Source organism: Bubalus bubalis, chromosome 4 (genome assembly GCF_019923935.1).
Source record: "Bubalus bubalis isolate 160015118507 breed Murrah chromosome 4, NDDB_SH_1, whole genome shotgun sequence".
In the NCBI taxonomy this organism is placed as follows: Eukaryota; Metazoa; Chordata; class Mammalia; order Artiodactyla; family Bovidae; genus Bubalus; species Bubalus bubalis.
In genome coordinates, this window is record NC_059160.1 from 57,214,616 (window position 1) to 57,235,350 (window position 20,735).

Below are 20,735 nucleotides of genomic sequence, written 5' to 3' on the forward strand. Positions count from 1 at the left end.
ACTTGGAGCTTTTATTTTTCAAAAGTGGGGAGGAGTTGAAATCTAGCAAACTTCCCTCCTGCACACCCTTTCCCCAAATCTCTGCTGAGTGACACGACAGAGATGGGTCATGCTCTCCTCCTGCCCAGGCAGGCCAGCCCCTCTGGCAAAGGTGTGAGAGGCCTGCCATCCAGCCTCTGTGGGCTGTGGTTACGTGTGAATAGGTGACCACAGGGCGTGCATGCTGCAGAGAACCTGGAACTTTATGAGAAACCAAGTCCTGACTTACTGAGCTGGGGCCCAACCTCCTTTCTGTCTTTCACTGAGCTGCTGACCCTCATGGACTCGGGGCAAGGCATGACTTTAAACCTTAGTAGATGCAGTGGAATGCTCTGCTACCTTTAAAAATCTGGTTCTTGAAGACCATTTAATGGCATGCAAAAACCATTCATGATTTAATGTTGCATGAAAAAGCAACTCGTGAAACTGCACATAAAGTATCATTCTAATTTTGTTTTTATAAATATTCATATAGCTTATAAAAGTAATCATGGATATATACAAATGTAAAATAAACCAAAATGTAGCAGTGGCTGTATCCCAGCAGTAGAATTTTTAAATTTCTTTATGTATTTTCAAAAATTTCTGCATAGACCCCTGTTCCATGTAGAGAGAAATATTAATTTCATGACTTTTAGTTAGCTGGAATTAGCCCTAAAGAGGCTCTCTGTTTTATCCAGTTGCCATGTCAGCCCTGGACTAGATAGGCATTTTAGCAGGATGCCTAATACTTAATTTCTAAATGCTGAAGACCTGTGATTAAGCAGTGTTTGTTTCTGTAAATGTGTGTGTGTGCTAAGTTGCTTCAGTGGTGTCTGATTCTTTGCAACTCTATGGACTGTAGCCCACCAGGCTCCTCTGTCCATGGGATTCTCCAGGCCAGAATACTGGAGTGGGTTGCCATGCCCTCCTCCAGAGGATTTTCCTGACCCAGGGATTGAACTCACATCTCTTAGGTCTCCTGCATTGGCAGGCAGGTTACCACTAGCGCCACCTGGGAAGTCCATTCTGTAAATATAAACTATCAAGATGAAATTTCTGACTTTACTTGAGAGACTAACTAGGTAGAGCTAAGGAGATGTCAATGAATTCTGTGAACATGCCCAGAATATTTTCAGTTATTTTTGCCTCAAGACGTGGGTGAAGCAAGTTGTAGATGAAGCCTACCCTGGGTCTTAAAAAAACAAATCACAGAAGCAAGATACAGCTGAAGGATAAATGTGGCTTCTTTCTGGAGACCTTGAACAGACAAATATTGTAAAACACTTTCCTTTGTCTTTTGGCCCAAAGGGCATCACCTGCATTGGTTCAGCATTTGTTCATCCAGGTCTGCCTGTGGGAAAGAAGACAGAATTGGCTCTGGCCATCCCGTTACCCTTATCTTACCCTTGGGGGCAAGTCCCCTTATCGTAGGGACCTTCCAGGAAGCTTGAGCACCTGCTATGTTCTGAGCCCTAGAGATGCAGTCAAATGAGAGCAGAGCCCTCAAGGAACTCAGCCGGCCGGGGAGTTGGACCTATAAAAAGAAAATCCTAATAAATGCCACACGGTCAGTGGCGCTGTACCCAGGGCACTTTGAAGGCACCTGGCTCAGGCCTGGGGGGCTGGGGAGGGTGATTCAGGGCAGGCTCCCAGAAGATATAATGGCCCAGGTGATTCCGCAGGATGAGCAGTAAACTCCCCAGGCAAAGGGAGAGGTAGCGAAAGGGCACATTGCCAGAATAAAGGCCATCTGATAACAGACAAAAACCCTAGCCATTTAGGATGTTTTGGGGTGATTGTTGCCGTGGTGAAAGCCGGGCCCCTGGGCATTGCACCTCTGTGCACTGGCTGGTGGATTGATGAGACTTGCAGTCCAGCCTTTGGTAAAATGCTGTTGTTTAAACGTGGGATCAACTGTACATACATTTCTAAACTCAGTTCGTCATTGGTTGGGTAAGACAGCAGCTTCTAATCAGAGAATCCTGGAGCTCCCAGGTGGAGGAGCTAAAGGTCACCAGGACCAGACCCCCTTCTTAGTGCCATCTCCTCAGCGGCAGTGACAGTGCAGAGGCAGGCAGCCTAGGGCACACGCAGCCCAGACAGGAGATCCAGGCAGAGGCTCCTCTTAACGCCCCGAGTTTCTTGGCCCCACCTGGGGCTTCCTTGCACAGACGGAGCCCTCTTTTCCTCACATGTCGTTTGCACCCTCTTCAAGTGGGGATGGCTTCTGCTGACCTCAGGAATTGCCTCTGCTGGCTCCTGGGAGCCAAATACTCAGGCCCTGTAGCTTTCTGAGACTATGGACTACAATTATTAGTTCCTTCCATTTTAGTCACTAAAATGCAGTGGGACTTTTTAATGCTAATGGGAAGGTGCCCATGGACAGATTAGAATGGTCCACTTGTACACAGCAGCCTCCCAGCCTGAGCCAGCAGAGCCCTCTCCCTTTATGATGTCCCCTCTCCCCTCAGCACGCTTCCTTTTCTGTCACTTTCACCAGATGATGTGGGAACTCATGTCTGATGTACCTGGTTATTCACTTTTCAGTAAAGAGTTAAACAAAATAAGCTCTCAAGTAAATGTTTAAGTGAACAAACAGCCACCATTTATACTACGTCTCCTTTCATAAAGGACTTAAGGCAGTGTACATGGATGCATGCTGTACAGGTATCTATCTGAAAATAGATAATACATGGATCAGAAGTAGGGAAAATACCCACTAAAAGGAAGATCAAGACCCAGGCGAAAGTTTAAACATCAGCATAACAGAGTGCAGAATTCTACATAGTCTTTAGAAATGAGCCAAAGATTTGGCTCCGAGCTTCCTGGAAGTCAAGGTAAATAGGAAAACACAATCGTCATGTGCTTGATATTTCTTTGTTGATTATCCCTCATCCTCTCAGAAGACAAAACTTCAATGAAACTGATGTCTGAAAGAACATTTTTTTTTAATCGAAGCATTGTTGATTTACGATGTTTCAGGTGTACAGCAAAGTGATTCAGTTATACAGATTGAACTTGTGTCTCCTGCATTAGCAGGTGGATTGTTTACTGCTAGTGCCACCTGGGTAGCCCATATATGTGTGTGTGTATACACACACACACACATATATATATCCTTTTTCAGATTATTTTCCATTATAAATTCAATATAGTTCCCTGTGCTATATAGTATAAGTCCTTGTTATTTATTTTACATATAGTAGTGTGTATCTGTTAATCCCAAATTACTAATTTATCCCCTCCAGTCCCCCTCTGGCAACCATACGTTTGTTTTCTATGTCTGTGAGTCTATTTCTGTTTTGTAAACAAGTTCTTTGGATCATTTTGTTAGAGTTCACATATAAGTTATATCATATGATAGTTGTCTTTGTCTGACTTCACTTAGTATAATCATCTCCAAGTCCATCCATCTTGCTGAAAATGGCATTATTCATTCAAAAATGAATTATTTCATTCATTATTTTATGGCTAATAGTCCTGTGAGGGTGTGTGTGTACGAGTGCCACATCTTTCTTCATTCATCAATGGACATTAGGTTGCTTCCATGTCTTGGCTACCGTAATAGCACTGCTTTGAACATTGGGGTGCATGTATCTGCAAATTAGAGTTCCTGTCTTTTCTGGATACATGCCCAAGAATGGGATTGCTGGATCATATGGTACCTCTATTTTTAGGGTGTTTGTTTTTTGTTTTTTGTTTTTAAGAAAACTCCATATTGTTCTTCACAGCAGCAGCACCAATTTACATTCTCACTAACAGTGTGGAAGGGTTCCTTTTTCTACACATCCTCTCTGGCATTTATTATTTGTGGACTTTTTGATGATAGCCATTCTGACCAGTGTGCGGTGGTACATCACTGTAGTTTAGATTTGCATTTCTGTTAGCGATGCTGAGCATCTTTTAATGTGCCTGTTGACCATGTGTATATCATCTTTGGAGAAATGTCTATTTAAGTCTTCTGCCCATTTTTTGATTGGGTTCTTTGTGTGTATTTTGGAAATTAATGCCTTGTTGGTTGCATCATTTGCAAATATTTTCTCCCATTCTGTAGGCTGTCTTTTAGTCTTGTTTATGGTTTCATTTGCTATGCAAAGGCTTTTAAGTTTAATTAGGTTCAGTTTATTTTTGCTTTTGTTTCCATTACTCTAGGAGATGAATCCAAAAAATATATGTCGCTATAATTCATGTCAAAAAGTATTTTGCCTATATTTTCCTCTAGGAGTTTTATAGTATCTAGGAGTTTAGAGTATACTAGTCTTACATTTAGGTCTGTAATCCATTTTGAGTTCATTTTTGTATATGGTGTTAGAGAATGTTTTAATTTCATTTTTTTTATATGTAGCTGCCCAGTTTTCCCAGCACCACTTATTAAAAAGACTGTCCTTTCTCCATTTTATATTCTCTTTTGTTGTAGATTAATTGACCATAAGTGTGTGGATTTATTTCTGGACTCTATTCTGATGTGTTAATCTGTCTGTGTTTATACCAATACCACACTGTTTTGATTAGTGTAATTTTGTCATATAGTCTGAAGTCAGGGAGTCTGATTCCTCTAGCACTGTTGTTCTTTCTCACAATTGTTTTGGCTGTTTGGGGTGTTTTGTGTTTCCATACAAATTTAAATTTTCCCAGTTCTGTGAAAAATGCCATTGGTAATTTGGTAGGTATTGCATTGAATCTATAGATTGCTTTGGAGGAGGTATGGTCATTTTAACAATATTGATTCTTCCAATCCAAGATCATGGTGTATCTTTCCATCTCTGTCATCTTTCATTTCTTTCATCAGCATCCCATAGTTTTCAGAGTACAGGTGTTTTGCCTCCTTAGGTTTATTCTTAGGTATTTTATTCTTTTTGATGTGATGGTGAAAGAACTTTTCTTCCTGGGTCTCCAAGAGGGGATATTATGTAATGGTGTCTTCACGAACATTCATATTGCCAAATCTCCAAAACATAAGATGGTTCCTCAGAGGGTCCCTCAGTGCAAGTGGAGGCAGAACACCAGCAGATTCATGACAGCAATAAGGCAGGGCAGCCTAGTGGCACAAAAGTCTTATCTAAAGTCAGATCTGGGTTTGAATCCTGGCTCTTTCCCTTACTAGCTGTGTGAACTTGGCCAAGTTAATCTCACTAATCCTGAATTTCTCACACACAAAATGGAGATAAGTCCTCCTCTACACGGTGGTTGTGAGGGTTAGATAATCCACATCAGGCATTTAGCTCATCTCTGGGATGGACTTGGCAAAGTCATGTGATAGTTGTTACTACTGCTTTATCATCTATATGAGAGGAAGTAGAATGTGGTTCAAGTTCACAGGTGGTCTGATTTGGTGCAGGGATCAAAACTAGCACAGCTACAAAAGTGGATTGACTATGTGTCTGTAAGTTAATGTCCACATAGAACATTTTCCAGCTAGGTTTAATAGCTATTGAACAGAAGAGTTGACTTTTTGCTCTGGACTTGGAGTCAAGGTGTTGGGGTTTCAGGTTAAACGAATAACTGAATATTCTAAAATTCAGCTGAGCAGATGCTAGAATTGACATCCAATAGAAAACTGAAGAGCTTCAACGAGACTTTTGACCAAATGGATGGCCAGCGCCACTGGTTCATGGGGGTGAGTCATGGAAACACCAAAAAACAGGGTCTGGATTTTGCCTGGAGAAGTTCCCAGCCCTCTCTGCCAAAGAACAAAGAGGCAGGTGATAGATATGAGCTAGATTTTCTCATATTTTTAATTCTCAAATGCAAAAGCTTATTATTTTATGATTGTAAAATAATGCATTTTCATTTGAATGAAGTTCAAAACATACAAAGAAGTATAAAAAAAACGGTCCTTAACACTCAATGATCTCAACAATCGATAACCATTTAATAACATTTTAATATATATCCATTTTCTATGCACATAGATACCATCTATGTTTGTATGTATACGTAATTTTTACTGAGTCTTTTAATCAGTCTTTTAAATGCCTCCATTTTCATCTTAAATGGCTGCCTAGTAGCCCCTGTGTAGATCTATGTAGTATATTTAATCAATTCCCTATTAAGGACATTTTTAACACTGTGATGAATATTCTTGTGAATATGCCATTGAACCCTTGAGCCCAAAAGATTTTCAAACCCGGAGTTTCCAACACAGAAAAATCCTAGTGATGTGCCAATTAATAGAAAGTATTTACCTGGGTGGCCAGAATTTTTCCTAGGGGACAGACTACCTATAGTCTACGCAGCAGTTATTCTAACACCAAAGTGATGAGAGTGCCAGATGAGATGCAGGAGGTTGATGAGGGACACCTCTTTGTCTGTATCCTGAGCCCCCTCTCTCTGACATCATTCAGGGAGCAATTCCTGGACACCTGTTAGAGGCCAGGCACCAAGGACTCAGCCCTTGACATAAGGAAGTAGCTTGGTAATATCCATGGTGATTGACATTCAACTGCCAGTCCTGACTGCCTTAAGAAGCTCACAGAAAATACAGGCTGGCCTGCAGACCTCTCTAGTTTCCATAGAATAACAAGTTTGCATCCTTGGATTATACTTAAAATCTATCCTTAAAATATGGTGGCCCTCTAATGTAATCCACAGATCAAAATCCTAGGGGGTGGAGAAGGGGAAGGCCTTTGGAGATTGTAATGTGCCCCCTGGGACAGGTGTCCCCATTGAATTGAGCTTCTCTGCCTTCACCCCAAAGATGCTCCATTGGAGAGGAAGAGTTGCCTTTCATCCCTTATATCATCCCTTACCATGCAAGGGGCAGGGCCACCAGCTGAGAATCCCTGTGTTAACAGTTCATGTGAAATTGTAGAGAACACCCTCTGCCTAGAGAACACCTCCTGCCTGACTGGAGACACCCTCCAAACATGAGACCTTCACCCAGCCAAGATGCATCTATCACCCAGGAGCTTCTGTATTTAATGTTAAGATTTTTTCTTTTTTAGCAGTTTGAAGAGGTCTTCTATTTTTTAATTGAAGTACAGTTAATTTATAATGTTGTGTTTCTGGTATACAACAAAGCAATTCAGTTATACATATATTTTTTCATTATAGTTTATTATATTGAATATAGTTCCCTGTGCTATACAGCAGGTCCTTGTTGCTTATCTATTTTATATGTAGTAGTGTGACTCTGTTCATCCCAAAGTCCTAATTTATTCCTCCCCCACTTTTCCCTTTTGGTGACCATAAGTCTGTGTTCTAGGTCTCTGAGTCTATCTCTGTTTGTAGATAAGTTCATTTGTATCATACTTTAGTCTCCACATATAAGTGATATCATATGGTATTTGTCTTTCTCTGACTTATTTCTCATAGTAATCTCTAAGTCTATCACATTGCTGCAAGTGGAATTATTTCATTCTTTCTATGGCTGTGTAGTATTCCATTGTGTGTATGTGTGTATAATATATACACACACACTACATCTTAGAACCCAGGTCTCCTGCATTGCAGGCGATTCTTTACTGTCTGAGCCACCAGAGAAGCCATCTATATCTATATATATATAGAGAGAGAGGCATACCACATCTTTATCCATTCCTCTTTTGATGTACACTTAGGTTGTTTCCATGTCTTGGCTGTTGTAAATAGTGCCACTATGAACATTGGGGTGCATGTTATCTTTTCAAATTACAGTTTTCTCCAGATACATGCCCAGCAGTGAGATTGCTGGATCATATAGTAACCCTATTTTTAGTTTTTTTAGGAACCACCATACTGTTTTCCATAGTACCCACCAATTTACATTCCCACCAACAGTATAGAAGGTTCCCTTCCCCCACCTCCTCTGCTGCATTTATTCCTTGTAAACTTTGAATGATGGCCATTCTGACCCTACCTCATTGTATGTAGTTTTAGTTTGCATTTCTCTAATAATTAGCAATGGTGAGCATCTTTTCATATGCCTAATGGCCATCTGTATGTATTCTTTAATGTCTATTTAGGTATGCAGAAGTCTTCTATTTAGAAAGGAAGTGAAAGTGTTAGTTGCTCAGTTATGTCCGATTCTTTGCAACCCCATGGACTGTAGCCTACCAGGCTCCTCTGTCCGTGGAATTCTCCAGGCAAGAATATTGGAGGGGGTTGCAATTTCCCTCTCCACGGAATCTTCCCGAACCCAGGTGTCCCACATTGCAGGCAGATTCTTTACCATCTGAGCCAATCTTAAGTATAATTCTAAGGTACAGTGGTCAAGAGCACAGCCTCTAGGGACCACTGGATTTAAAGCCCAGCTCAGCCAGGTGCTGTCTTCGTGAACAAGTTATTTAACCTTCCTGAGCTTAATTCTCTGACATGCAAAACAGAGATGATAATGGCCCCACAGCTGTTTAATGTAACTTCCACAGGGTGGCTGTTAGGATTAAATGAGACAGTCCATGTGCAGCATGGCACACAATGAATAATAAATGTTAGTTGGTATTGTTATTAGGGTAAATGTTATTATGAATGATTCTCAAGGTAATCCAGTAAGGTGCATACATCATGTGTTACTATTCCCATTTTGAGAGAAGAAAACCGGCTCAGAGCATACTCTTCCCAGTAGTCACCCCCCTCCCCCCCGCCGCCAGCCCTGAAGACACATGCAGTGACACAGGCTTCCTTCTTTCTTTGCGGTCTGTGTAAGGTAGACAGTACTCAAAGTCAATTGCTGTAATAAGTGTGATCTCAAAAGAGTCACGCTGGAAAGGCCAAGGCAGGTATTTTCCAGTAAGCTAGGAGCTAGGGTCAGAGACAACCCGGTTATAGCATTTGAGGGATGGGAGGTAGTGAACATAAAACTAAATGAGTTTGGATTTATGCCCAAGCGAAGTAGCAACCAGAGATGAAAGTGTGGTTGTCAGCTGTGGTTTGGGCCAGCATGTGAAGGGACACCCAGGTGCTTACTGTGACCCAACGGATCACAAGCATCAGCTAGCTTTCCCAAGGTCAGGGCTGGGGGTAGAGGCTCCGACCTCCTGGGACTGTGTAATGTTATTTTTTAAATTTTACTGAAGTATAATTGATTTACAATGTTGCATTAATTTCTGCTATACAACAAAGTGATTCGGTTTATATTCTTTTTCATATTCTTTTGCATTATGGTTTATCACAAGATACTGACTATAGCTTCCTGTGCTATACAGTGCGTGCTTAGTCGCTCAGTCCTGTCTGACTCTTTGCAACCCCATGGACTGCAGCCCGCCAGGCTCCTCTGTCCATGGGGATTCTCCAAGCAAGGATACTAGAGTGGGTTGCCATGCCCTCCTCCAGGGGTTCTTCCCAGCCCAGGGATCAAACCCAGGTCTCCTACATTGCAGGCAGATTCTTAACCAGCTGAGCTACCAAGGAAGTCCGTGCTATACAGTAGGGCCTTGTTTATCCATTCTTTCTATAACAGTATGCATCTGATAACCCCAATCTCCCCATCCTTCCCTCCCCTGTCCTTCTCCTCCTTGGCAACTACAAGTCTGTTTTCTCTGTCTGTGAGTCTATTTCTGTTTCATAGATATGTCCATTTGTGTCATATTTTAGATTCCACATTTAAATATTTTTCTTTCTGGATTCCTTCACTTAGTATGATAATCTCTAGGCCCATTCATATTGCTGCAAATGGCATTATTTCATTCTTTTTATGGCTGAGTAGTATTCCATTGTATATGTATAGTATCTTCTTTATATATTCATCTGTCAGTGGACATTTAGGTTATTTTCATGTCTTGGCTATTGTGAATAGTGCTATTATGAACACAGGGGTGCATGTATCTTTCTTAATTATGTATTTGTCTGGACATATGCACAAGAGTGGTATTGCTGGGTCATACCGTTCTATTTGTAGCTTTCTCAGTGACTTCCATACTGTTTTCCATAGTGGCTATTCCAATTCACATTCCCACCAACAGCCATAGGAGGGTTCTCTTTTCTCCACATCTTCGCTAGCATTTATTTGTAGACTTTTTAATGACAGCCATTCTGATTTCTATGAGGTGGTACCTAACTGTAGTTTTGATTTGCATTTCTTTAATAATTAGCAATGTTAAGCTTCTTTCATGTGCCTATTGGCCATCTGTATGTTGTCTTTGAGGAAATGTCTTTTTAGGTGTTCTGCCTACTTTTTGATTGGGCTTTTTTTTTTTTCATTATTGAGTTGTATAAGATACTTTTATATTCTGGAAGTCAAGTCATATGGGTTGCATCATTTTGCAAATATTTTTCTCCTGGTCTGTATGTTGTCTTTTCCTTTCGTTTATGGTTTCCTTTGCTCTGAAAAGCTTAGAAGTTTGATTAGGTCCCATTTGTTTATCTTTGCTTTTATTTCCATTGTCTTGAGAGACTGACCCAAGAAAACATTGATACAATTTACGTCAGAGAATGTTTTGCCTGTGTTCTCTTCTAGGAGTTTTATGGTGTCGTGACCTATATTTTACTTCTTTAAGCCATTTTGAGTTTATTTTTGTGTCTGATGTGAGAGTGTGTTCTAACTTCAGTGATTTGCATGCTGCTGTCCAACTTTCCCAGCACTGCTTGCTGAAGATATTGTCTTTTCCCCATTGTATATTCTTGATTCTTTTGCTGTAGATTAACTGACTATAAGTATATGGGCTTATTTCTGGATTCTTCTGTCCATTGATCTATATGTCTGTTTTTGTGCCAATACCACACTTTTGATTACTATAGCTTTGTAGTATTGCCTGAAGACTGGGAGAAATAGTTTTCCTGCTTTGGCAATCTTGAGTCTTTTATGGTTCCATATAAATTTAAGGATTGTTCTAGTTTTGTGAAAAATGTCACAGGTAATTTGATAAGGATCACTTTAAATCTGTATATTGCTTTGGACAGTATGGCCATTTTAACAATATTAAATCTTCCTGTCCAAGAGCATGGGATATCTTTCCATGTCTTTGAATAGTCTTTGATTTCTTTTATTAACATTTTGTAGTTCTCAGCATATAAGTCTTTCACCTTCTTGGTGAGGTTTATTACTAAATATTTTTTGATGTAATGTTGAGATAGTTTATATTCCCTTTCTGATACTTCATTGTTAGTGTAAAGAAATGCAATCCATTTCTGTATGTTACTCTTAACATCCTGCTACCTTGCTGAATTTATCAGTTCTAATAGTTTTGAGTGAAATCTTGTGTTTTCCATGTATAGTATGCATCTGCATATAAAGACAATTTTGCCTTTTCCCTACCAATTTGGATACCTTTTATTTCTTTTCCAATTGCTCTAGCTAGGACTTACTAACTTGAATAGAAGAGGTGAGAGTGGGTATTCTTGAGATACCCAAGAATACCTGTTCCAGATCTTAGCAGGAAGGCTTTCAGCTTTTCACTATTATTATATGGATAATGGGTTTGTCATAGTTTTTATTATGTTGAGGTATATTCCCTCTATACCCACTTCCATAAGAGTTTTTATCATAAATGGATGTTGTTGAATTTTATCAAATGCTCTTTCTGTATCTGTTGAGATGACCATATGGTTTTTATCTTTTGTTGATGTGGTGTATCACATTAATTTGTGTATGCTGAACTTTCCAAGTGACCAACCCTACAGTGAATCCAACCTGGTCATGGTACATGAACTTTGTTTTGTTGGATTTGGCTTGCTAATTATGACTGTACTGTTCATCCCCATTTGCAGGTTGATGGTTCCTCTTCCTGCCACCTGAATGAGGTCTAGCCAGCCTTCCTTAGCATTGCATGGTATTCCAGTTATCTATTGCTGTTTATTTAGCAAACCACACCCAAAACTTAGTTCTATAAAACAACATCCATTTTATCATGTTTACCATTCTGAGAGTCAGGTATCTGGGCAGAGCAGAACACTTCTGCTCCATGATATCTGGGGCCTCCACTGGGGCCATCTGTCTGGGATCCTGGGTGTGGCATCTCTTGATGCTTGAATGTCTGGTGTCACTCCTTCACTTCATTTATCTGGAGGCTGGCCTGGGATGGCTGCAACTGCTGTTTCTCTACAGGCAGCCTCTTCCCCTGGCCAGCTTGGACATACAGTGTGGTAATCTCAAGATGAGATGTTTTTCTATGTGGCTGGTTTCCCTCAGAGTGAGTGTTCCATGAGGTCCAGGTAGAAGCTGAAAGACCCTCACAATCTAATCTCATAAGTCCCAGCATGTCACTTCTGCACATTCTGCTAGTTAGGGAAGTCAGGATAGCTAATCCAGATTCAAGGAGGTGAAAGAACAGACTAGGCCTCTCATTGGGAACACTGTGGCATGAGGGAAGCAGAAGAGTGATGCCTGCCACCTTGGAGACAAGCTACCACACATGGGGAGGGTGGGAATATACCTTTTTTGAAGCATAGTTGACTCACAATATTCCAGGTGTTTATATAAAATACAGTGGATTGGCAGAATTGATACAAAGTTAAGAGATTCAGTTTGAGTCAGAGTTACCAGCCTAGGCATCTGCTTTTATATATATTATTTTTTCAGATTCTTTTCCATTATAGGTTATTATAAGATATTGAGTATAGTTCCTTGTGCTATACAGTAGGCCTCTGTTTTTCTATTTTATATATAGTAGTGTGTATACGTTAATCCTAAACTCCCAAGTTGTCCCCCGACATTCCCCTTTGGTAACCATAAGTTTTCTATGTCTGGGAGTCTGTTTTGTAAATAAGTTGATTTGTATCATTTTTTAAGATTCCACATATGTGATATCATGATATTTATCTCTTACTACACATAGTATGCTAATCTCTAGGTCTGTGCATGTTAAAATGAAATTATTTCATTTTTTGTGATTAATATTCCCTTATATACCACATCTTTATCCATTCATCTGTTGATGGACTTGAGGTTGCTTCCATGCCTTGACTATTGTAAATAGTGCTGCTGTGAACATTGGGGTGCATAAATCTTTTCAAATTAGTTTGAAAGAACATAGACTTTTAGGTCACAAATATTGGTTCATACCACTGCTTTGTAACTTTCTAGCTTGTGATGTCAGATTAACCTTTCTGAGCCTCAGTTTCCTCATCTACAAAATGAGGATAATGATATTCCACTGCAGATGATCGTGGTAAACTTTATTGGTTGGTTCCGTGCCTAATATCTACAAAGTCCTCACTTAACAGTAGCTATGGTACCTATAGTAATAATCTGTAGTGTTATTACTCCAGCTTGGCCTTTAGATATTCATTCATTCATCAAACAAGCTCCCCTGCATGCCTGCAGTGTGCCAGGCACTGGCCTCCCCAGTTGTGAAGATGATGATATGCTGTAAGCACAGACTAATTGGGGTTTCGGGCTTTTTAAGCAGCATCTCTGGGGTCAGCAGGCCTGGCTCCGAGGAGGAAGGAAGGGCACGTCACCTAAGCCTCTCTGGTCCGACTGTGGTATCACTTTTGGTCCTGAGTCTCCTGCTCTGGCAGTTACTCTCCTCCCATCTTAAGTAGTGGTGATGGTATTAAGAAGAGGCAGGAGACACGAACCACCCCCCCCCCCACCCCGATTCAGATGCATGTCTGCAGGCTCCATCTGCTGAGTCCTTCTAGGGCCCCAGGACTCTCTGCATGCAAAGCCCCATAAGCTGCTCCTTGCAGGCTGTCGCTGGCATCCAGGATCGAAGCCTCAAACACCGAGATGACAGAAAGCATAGGCAAGGTAACAATGTCCAGCTCTTGACAGATCATAAAAGAACAACTCTCAAAATGAGCATTCTAAATAAGATGAAAATCCAAGACGTCATGGAGAATGCAAGCCAAATGAGGTTCCACCTGGCAGGGAACCTCATGGGCTAGTCTGGTCTCTGTGTCTTATCTCAGTGGTTTCCTACCACTGGGAACTTCTTTAAAATGAAAGGGTAGAGCTTCTAACCAGAACCTTTCAAAAACTTTTAGCCTTCTCATAATAGTCTTGTGAAAATCTCACCTGCTCAAATGGCCTTCATTTGAAGACACTGAAGCTGTAAGTAAATCTCACTTTCGGGAACTTGTTTTTAGGTTAACGATAAAGGAATTCACACTAAGTACCTTTGTCCCAGTATCAAAAAGCTGCATGTTACAGAATCGCTGAGTCTGCCATCTTTCCCTCAGTCCAGCTGCCCGTTTAGAGCACCAGTGCCTGCTCCTGATGGATGGACAGCCACCATCCACCTCCACAGCAGCCAGAACAAGACAAGAGCCCAGACTTTGTGGGGCAGCCTAAGCCCAGGGCCCCTTTCCAGGGCACCACACTGGTGGTGATGTAAGGGTCAGCCCTCCTCTGCTAGCATTTGTTGGTACATTGCTAATTTCCTGGTCTGACTCATCCTAGGAGGCAAATACTGGCCCATGTTCATTGAAGGAAAAGCCTGGCTGGCTGTGTGAGGCTCAGCGTCTCCAGTAAGCACACATCTGTCTTGTGGGGTGTTGCTTCTTCACCTGTGTCTCTAAAGAGAAGACATGTCCTCTGTGAGACTAATTCTCATGCTCAGAAGCGTTTAGATCTGCCAACAGTCCAGCATGGATCTAAACTCTGGTCAGGGTAGAAACCCACAGGTTCTTCCACAGGGCCTCTGATGGCCATCCTGCATCTCCCTCCTCCTTCATCAAGATGGAACAGTCCCCACCAGACCCCTCAGAGTCGTGGGAATTGAGCTCTTCTGTGTCCTGGATTGAGGAGGCAGGGCCACAGGATGCAAAATCAGCAAAGTTTTTCTGGTTTTGAGAAACCACACACAGACATCTAGGGATGTTCATCAGCGTGGAAACTTGAGATAGACCTTGCCAGCACTCAGCTGGGGCAGTGGTTTTAAGAAAACTCACTGTAACCCATAGACATCTGGCTCATTGATGTGCTGTTGACCTCAGGGTCAACGTCTTGTTTTCTCAGTGAGAGAAGATGGGGTGGGACAGTGCTCAAAAGAGAAGGCAGAAATGAAGTAAGAACCTGGAGGAGAGAAGCAAGACGTCATCCTGAGGGGAATGACTGAAGGTCTGAAGAAAAGAACTTCTCCCAGGCACTGCGTGGCATGGCATTCGGGCAGAATCTCCTTTCTCACACTGATTTAAGTGATAAAATATGGAGTGGACCCACAGGGAGAGCAGACGCCTCAAGAAATAGATGGATAATTGGCTCTGTTTGCATGCCTGCTGCTGTGACTGCGAGACACTACACCAGCATGACTAATGCCTCTCCCCTCTGCCTAAATTAGACTGTGATTGTGTTTCAGAGATGTTCACTGAATCACAGATGTTGGAGGTAAAAAAACCCAAACTTCTCAGGAGCACCTCCTGGGGAGTGTGTGGGCTCACCCTCACAGGCTGAGGGACCGGTATAACCCCTTCCCTTCCAAGGCCTGGGAGCAAAATAGTCACCCAGGGCGGGCTCCTTAGGGTAGCTGTAGGAGTGTGCATTGCGGCAGTGACTGATGCCTCCTGTAGACCCTAACTTGGACCCAGAGTGTGCAGTTTGTCAGATTTCCCCTGACTCGCTTTCACGTCAGGTGGAGCAGCTCAAGGTCCTTGCCGGTTCACCCCCTCAATGTCCTCTTTGCATGCTCAGTGACTCTGTTCTGACCTGCAGGATGCTGTTATAAACGCTTTCTCATTTCTCTTGCAGAATTTAGCCTATGAGATCATCCTAACGCTCGGACAGGCATTTGAAGTCGCCTATCAGCTCGCGCTGCAAGCCAGGAAAGGAGGGCATTCCTCCACACTTCCAGAAAGCTTTGAAAACAAGCCCTCCAAGCCCATCCCCAAGCCCCGCGTCAGCATTCGCAAGTCGGTGGTAAGTAGACAAGACACAGGTGTTCTGAGAACTGAAGGGAAGGATCTATGGTGTGTGGGTGCTGCTAAGAATCCAGGGCCTGCCCTTCCTGTCCTCCCCTCAGCCTTGTCCTGGCTTGTGACTGTCATCCTCTCAGCCCAGTTCCTGCAGTCTTGGGGACCGTCTACTGAACCTTGGAGACTCCCGAGAAAACCCCACTTACCCTGTGCCCTGCAGCATCCTGGGAGGGGGCTGGGTGCTGCTGTCCCAGGTCAATCTCTTCTCTAGATCCAGGCTACCTGGGGACCAAGTTCCCTGAGGCCTCAGCTGCCATCCCTCCAGGGGGCAGGCCTCTTCCAGGCCACTGGGCAGCAGAGAGGTTGGTAGAGGCTCACAGCGAGGGTGTCCCTGGTACCCAGCAAGTAGAAGCTGGGGGCTCAAGCTGTGCACGGAGTGGGGGTGGGAGAGGCCTGGGCACCAGGCCCTGTGTTCTCCCGGCAGCAGCTGAGGCTTCCTGCAGAGCGGGACTGTTCAGAAGGTACCTCCCCTCCTCCTCGCATCTGCCTTCCTCCAGGAATTTCCTCCCCTTCCCTCCCACACGCTCTGCACACATCCTGTCCTAACAGACTTTCCTGACTTCAAAGCGGCCTCCTCTGGTAGTAGCAGTACCCAGAAGCTGGAATGTTCCCAGCCAGCCTCACTTCTGGTTTCTGCTGCCGTATGGCATCCTTGGAACTCTGGGACTCCGGGCAGCAGTGCCATCCCAGAGGCATCACTCTCACCCCCATATATCCTTCCATCTGTGACTCTCCTCCTCCCCACTGACCCCAGGTCATGGGGAATTTTTAGGGTTTTTAATGTTTGCAGAAGCACCATGCTTGGAGATCATGTGGCTTCTTGTTCATGACTTCTCTTTGGCCTCTGCTCCTTGACAGCTCACATCTCAGATCTTTTCTTCCACCTCACCATTCACACCCATGCTTGTCCCTCACTGCTGACCATTGCCAGGAACTGCACGTCCTCCCACCTCAGCACCTCCCAGCCCCACTGGCTCCCAACCCTGATGCACTCCCAGAGCTCCAGACCTACAGGTTTAATTTCTCCTTTGATACTTAGCAGACAGCTGAAACTTAACTACCCCTAGAACAGAATTCTTGATCTCTCTGCAAAGCTGTTTCTCTCTCCCCACCTCTGCCAGCTTAGTAAACAGGCTAACCAGTCACCAAGTCGCTCAAGCCAGCAATCTAGAACGCAGCCTTGATTTCTGTTTTCCTCTCAGCCCTGTGTCCAGCCCACAAGCAGATTCCATCCATTCAGCCCCTGAAACATCTCTCAGCTCCATCCATGCCTCTCCATTTCTTCTGTCATTCTTCCCATCCTAGCCATCACCACCACATCTCTAAAACTACTCCAATACATCTCCTGAAACTTCCTTCCTCCACAGGGCAGCCACATCATGGTACCACAGCCTTGACTTCCCACCACACTCCTCCCAGGCACTCAGCCTCCCTATTCCTGGAATAGACAAAGCTTCCACCTACCTGTGTTCCTTCCACCTGGCTTTGTCTCCCCCTCATTTCTGCACAGCTGACTCTAGCTGGTCATCCAGGCCCCAGCTACACAAAGAGGCATCTCCTATTTATTGTCTTACCCCACAGGAAAGCAGGTTAAACATCCAGAAATTTTCAGAATATTTGAGGGACTAGCTGTAGTCTATTGTATACATTCCCGTGTGGGCTGGATAAATCTCTTCCTACCTCCATCTGACTTTTCTTTGGTCCCTGTAGACTTCTTCCAGGTGAGTATGAAGGGATGTGCACCATACGGGCTCATAGAATATTCATTTAGAAGCCTTCACTGAAAAAGATGGAACATACAGTGAATAATACTGCTGCTCTTTAACTGCCCCAAGATCCCGTCCCCCTCAGCAGGTGTCTGTGTTCCATTTCCCTCGGCCCCAGTAGTTTATTGTTGAGAATATCCTGTGATTAGACACGTGAAGTTCCCCCCACAGCCTTGTGGAGGTACAGACAGATCACATGCAGCTGAAGGCCAGCTCCCTTGCTCCAGGTTTCCTGAGCAGAGCAGCCAGGGGCAGACGTGGAAACACCAAAGACACACAGGGAGATCTGGTGCAGAACTGCCCCAGCCCCCTCCCTGATCCGCCCCCCCGTCACCATGAGAGCTTAGAACTCAAGCTTTACCCAGGCAGGGCCTGCATGACCTTGTATACACAGGCAATGAAATGGTGGTGACGTTTTCTAGCTCAGTTTGGTTCAAGGTCGAGGCTCAGCCTGACCTGGCCCTGCTCACCTCCTCACCCTCAGCTGTCTCCTCCCAGCTCCCCCTCAGCACCCTGACTGCAAACCCTCACTCCCTTCCCCTCAGGGACTCTGCACGTGCTGCTCCACACCCCCATCTTCACCAGGAACCTTAATTTTCCAGCTCTCCATTTGGACATATACCTTAATTTTTAAATAATGTCTAGTTGACAGGAACGGATTGGGTGCCTGTTGGTTACTGGGTTGCTGGGAGCTTGTCAACGTTAGAGGGAAACCGTAGTAAACAGAATGAAGTCCACCTTTGTGAGTGTACATTTTAGTGGCAGATGAACAAATAAACATGATGTGTATGGCATAAGGATTATAAAGAAGAGAGCAGAAGAGGAGAGCAGAAAAGCTGAGGTGCTAGTTTACATGCAGTAAACTGGTGAGGAGGTGACATTTGTGCCACACTCTGACATTAGGGCAGAAAGCACACAGGTGTCTGGAGTGTATTCAGAGAGCTGATGGGCACAGAGGGCATGGGCTTGGCAGGCAGGGCCCCAAGAGGTCACTTCGAGGACTTTGGGTTTATTCTGACTCTGAAGAAAACCAGTGGAGGTTTGAGAGCTGGGTAGGACATAGCCAGGTTCACCTCCTCCAGGAAGTTCCCCTGCCTCCCAACATGGGGTCAGTGGCCTTCCTGGGTGCCCTCAGAGTGCCCTCTTCCCTTTCAAATCTCACTTCTCAGTAAAGTGTTCCTATATCCGCTCCCCACCTGTGTGCCTTCAAGAGCAAGGGCCATGCCTCAATCACCATCCCCCTCCCCGACCCCGTGCCTTGAACACGGTTCCTATGCAGTAAACGTGATCAGAAGAACCAACAAATGGCTCACCCACCAGCATCCTGAAGTCTTGCCAGGGTGCAATGATTTCCAGGCATGCGTGCACTCCTGAGCAGGTACCGTATAACAGGCATTAGCCTTTCTGTTCTAAAGCAGATCGACCCATCTGAGCAAAAGACTCTGGCCAACCTGCCATGGATCGTGGAGCCAGGACAAGAGGCCAAGCGGGGGATAAATACCAAGTATGAGACCACAATTTTCTGATACTCACCTCCTTCCCGTCCTCGTGGTGCCTTGCACGCCGAGCAGTCCCGGAGCAGGCTTTCCACCCAGCCCGGGAGGAAGACTGCTCTGTTTGTGTGGCCTTGTCATGGGCGAGAGGCCACTGGCCACTCCTGGGGACGTTCTTTCTGCACCGGTGACAGAAAGTGCAACCAAGACTTTCCAGCTGTAACCCCTGAGAGACAGAGCAGAGGTTTGTGGCTGATGCTCCCAACCCCCACTCCTGGCCACCACCTGAGGTATTTCTCATGACTCTGCCCCAACCTCGCTTTGCTGTTATTTGGGGATAACACCTTGAAAAAACACAGGGGGTCGCTTATACTGCCTAAAAGTGTAAAAATCTTGGGTTTATTTTCCACTGTCAGCCGTTTTCAAGGTAGAACAGAACTACCCTCAGAAAGCATCTCTAAAGTCATGATCTCACTAAGTATTGTTTCATGCAAGAGGACAGAAGTTACTCCCCTGATTGCCAGGGAATTCTGTTTCCCAGTTTCTATATTTGTGGATTTTATATGTAATCAACCATGTCAGATAAGGAAAATCTTTACATCTGTGGATTGATTCAAAAACCTAATGATTTAAAACAGAGGAATTTATTATGCACAGAAAAATGTGTCTTGTATTAAATATTTTTATTAAAAAGAATGTTTCACTAATGCATCGATAAGAAAACTACATTAGTCGTGAGGGATGTTTCTGGTTTCCTTTCAAATAACTAAATTTCTCCTGCTACCACCAAGAGGGCTGCTCAGTGTGGCGGAGTACCCAGGCCACTCCCCAGAGCAGGAGATTCAGGCAGCAGACTGGCGTCTTACCGAAAGTGCTGACGCAGCCATAAGCCTGCAGAGATTTTTTTTTTTTAATCTTCACAATCTTTAATCTTTTAAAGAACATGTTAAAAAAATCTAGGGCTCCTGCTGTCAAGATTTCTGTCATGGAAACCTTGTTTGAGAAAGGTATTAATAAAATTCTATTGCAAAAAACTTTTTTTCTAGGAAAAAATAAAAAAAAACAAATAAAAAAAGAGAGATTCCAAAGTAATAAAACTTTCTTGAAACAAAATAAATAAATGTTTGCTTACTCTTTGATTAAATAAAATTTACTTACATTTCTTTAAGGTATTTTAATTTTTTAATGTCTCTGTGGAGTATTTGTATGATACCATAATGTATATTTATGTAGAATCAAATTATATAAACAGTACCAATATCATTATAGAAAAAAATAACATTTTAACGTATATTGTTCTAATCAATCACATTGTGAATCATTTTGAAGTTCATTATAGCGATATTGATAAATTGTGGGATTGTCTTAATGTTTTTTTTAATTAACCAATATTATTTTAAATCTGATTATCAGTTACATCATCAGTTGGTGAGTTTTGAAGACAGAAAACAATTTTATTTCAAACTGACAAATGTATATGGCTTTAGTTCAGTGTTAAAGAATTTTAATACAATATTAAATTACTTGAACTGAACAGTTCCTTGTATATATTTTGCCTATTCACTGTTGATATGTATGTAGTAAACTGAGAGTAAAATAACACTAAAATATGGTACCAAAAGGAAACTGTATAGGAGCAAAGTAAACAGTAGCTTTGCTGAAATGGAAACATATGTGTAAATATGCT

General features: G+C 43.1%; 1 protein-coding gene across 7 annotated transcripts in view; it reads left to right on the top strand.

Moving 5' to 3' along the window:
• ANKS1B (ankyrin repeat and sterile alpha motif domain containing 1B) overlaps positions 1-19,893 on the top strand; it is a 1,160,059-nt gene extending 1,140,166 nt beyond the window's left edge. For 4 of the 7 annotated variants that reach the window (XM_025285022.3, XM_025285027.3, XM_025285036.3 and 1 more), the window contains 2 exons: positions 15,566-15,733; positions 18,971-19,893. In XM_025285022.3, coding sequence (XP_025140807.3) covers positions 15,566-15,733; positions 18,971-19,081 — 279 coding nt within the window. In that variant the 3' untranslated portion in view covers positions 19,082-19,893. Of the gene's footprint in view, positions 1-15,565; positions 15,734-18,954 lie in introns of all 7 variants that reach the window. The other 3 variants (XM_025285025.3, XM_025285028.3, XM_006077431.4) reach the window with 2 other exon arrangements.
• The last annotated feature ends 842 nt before the right edge of the window (positions 19,894-20,735 follow it).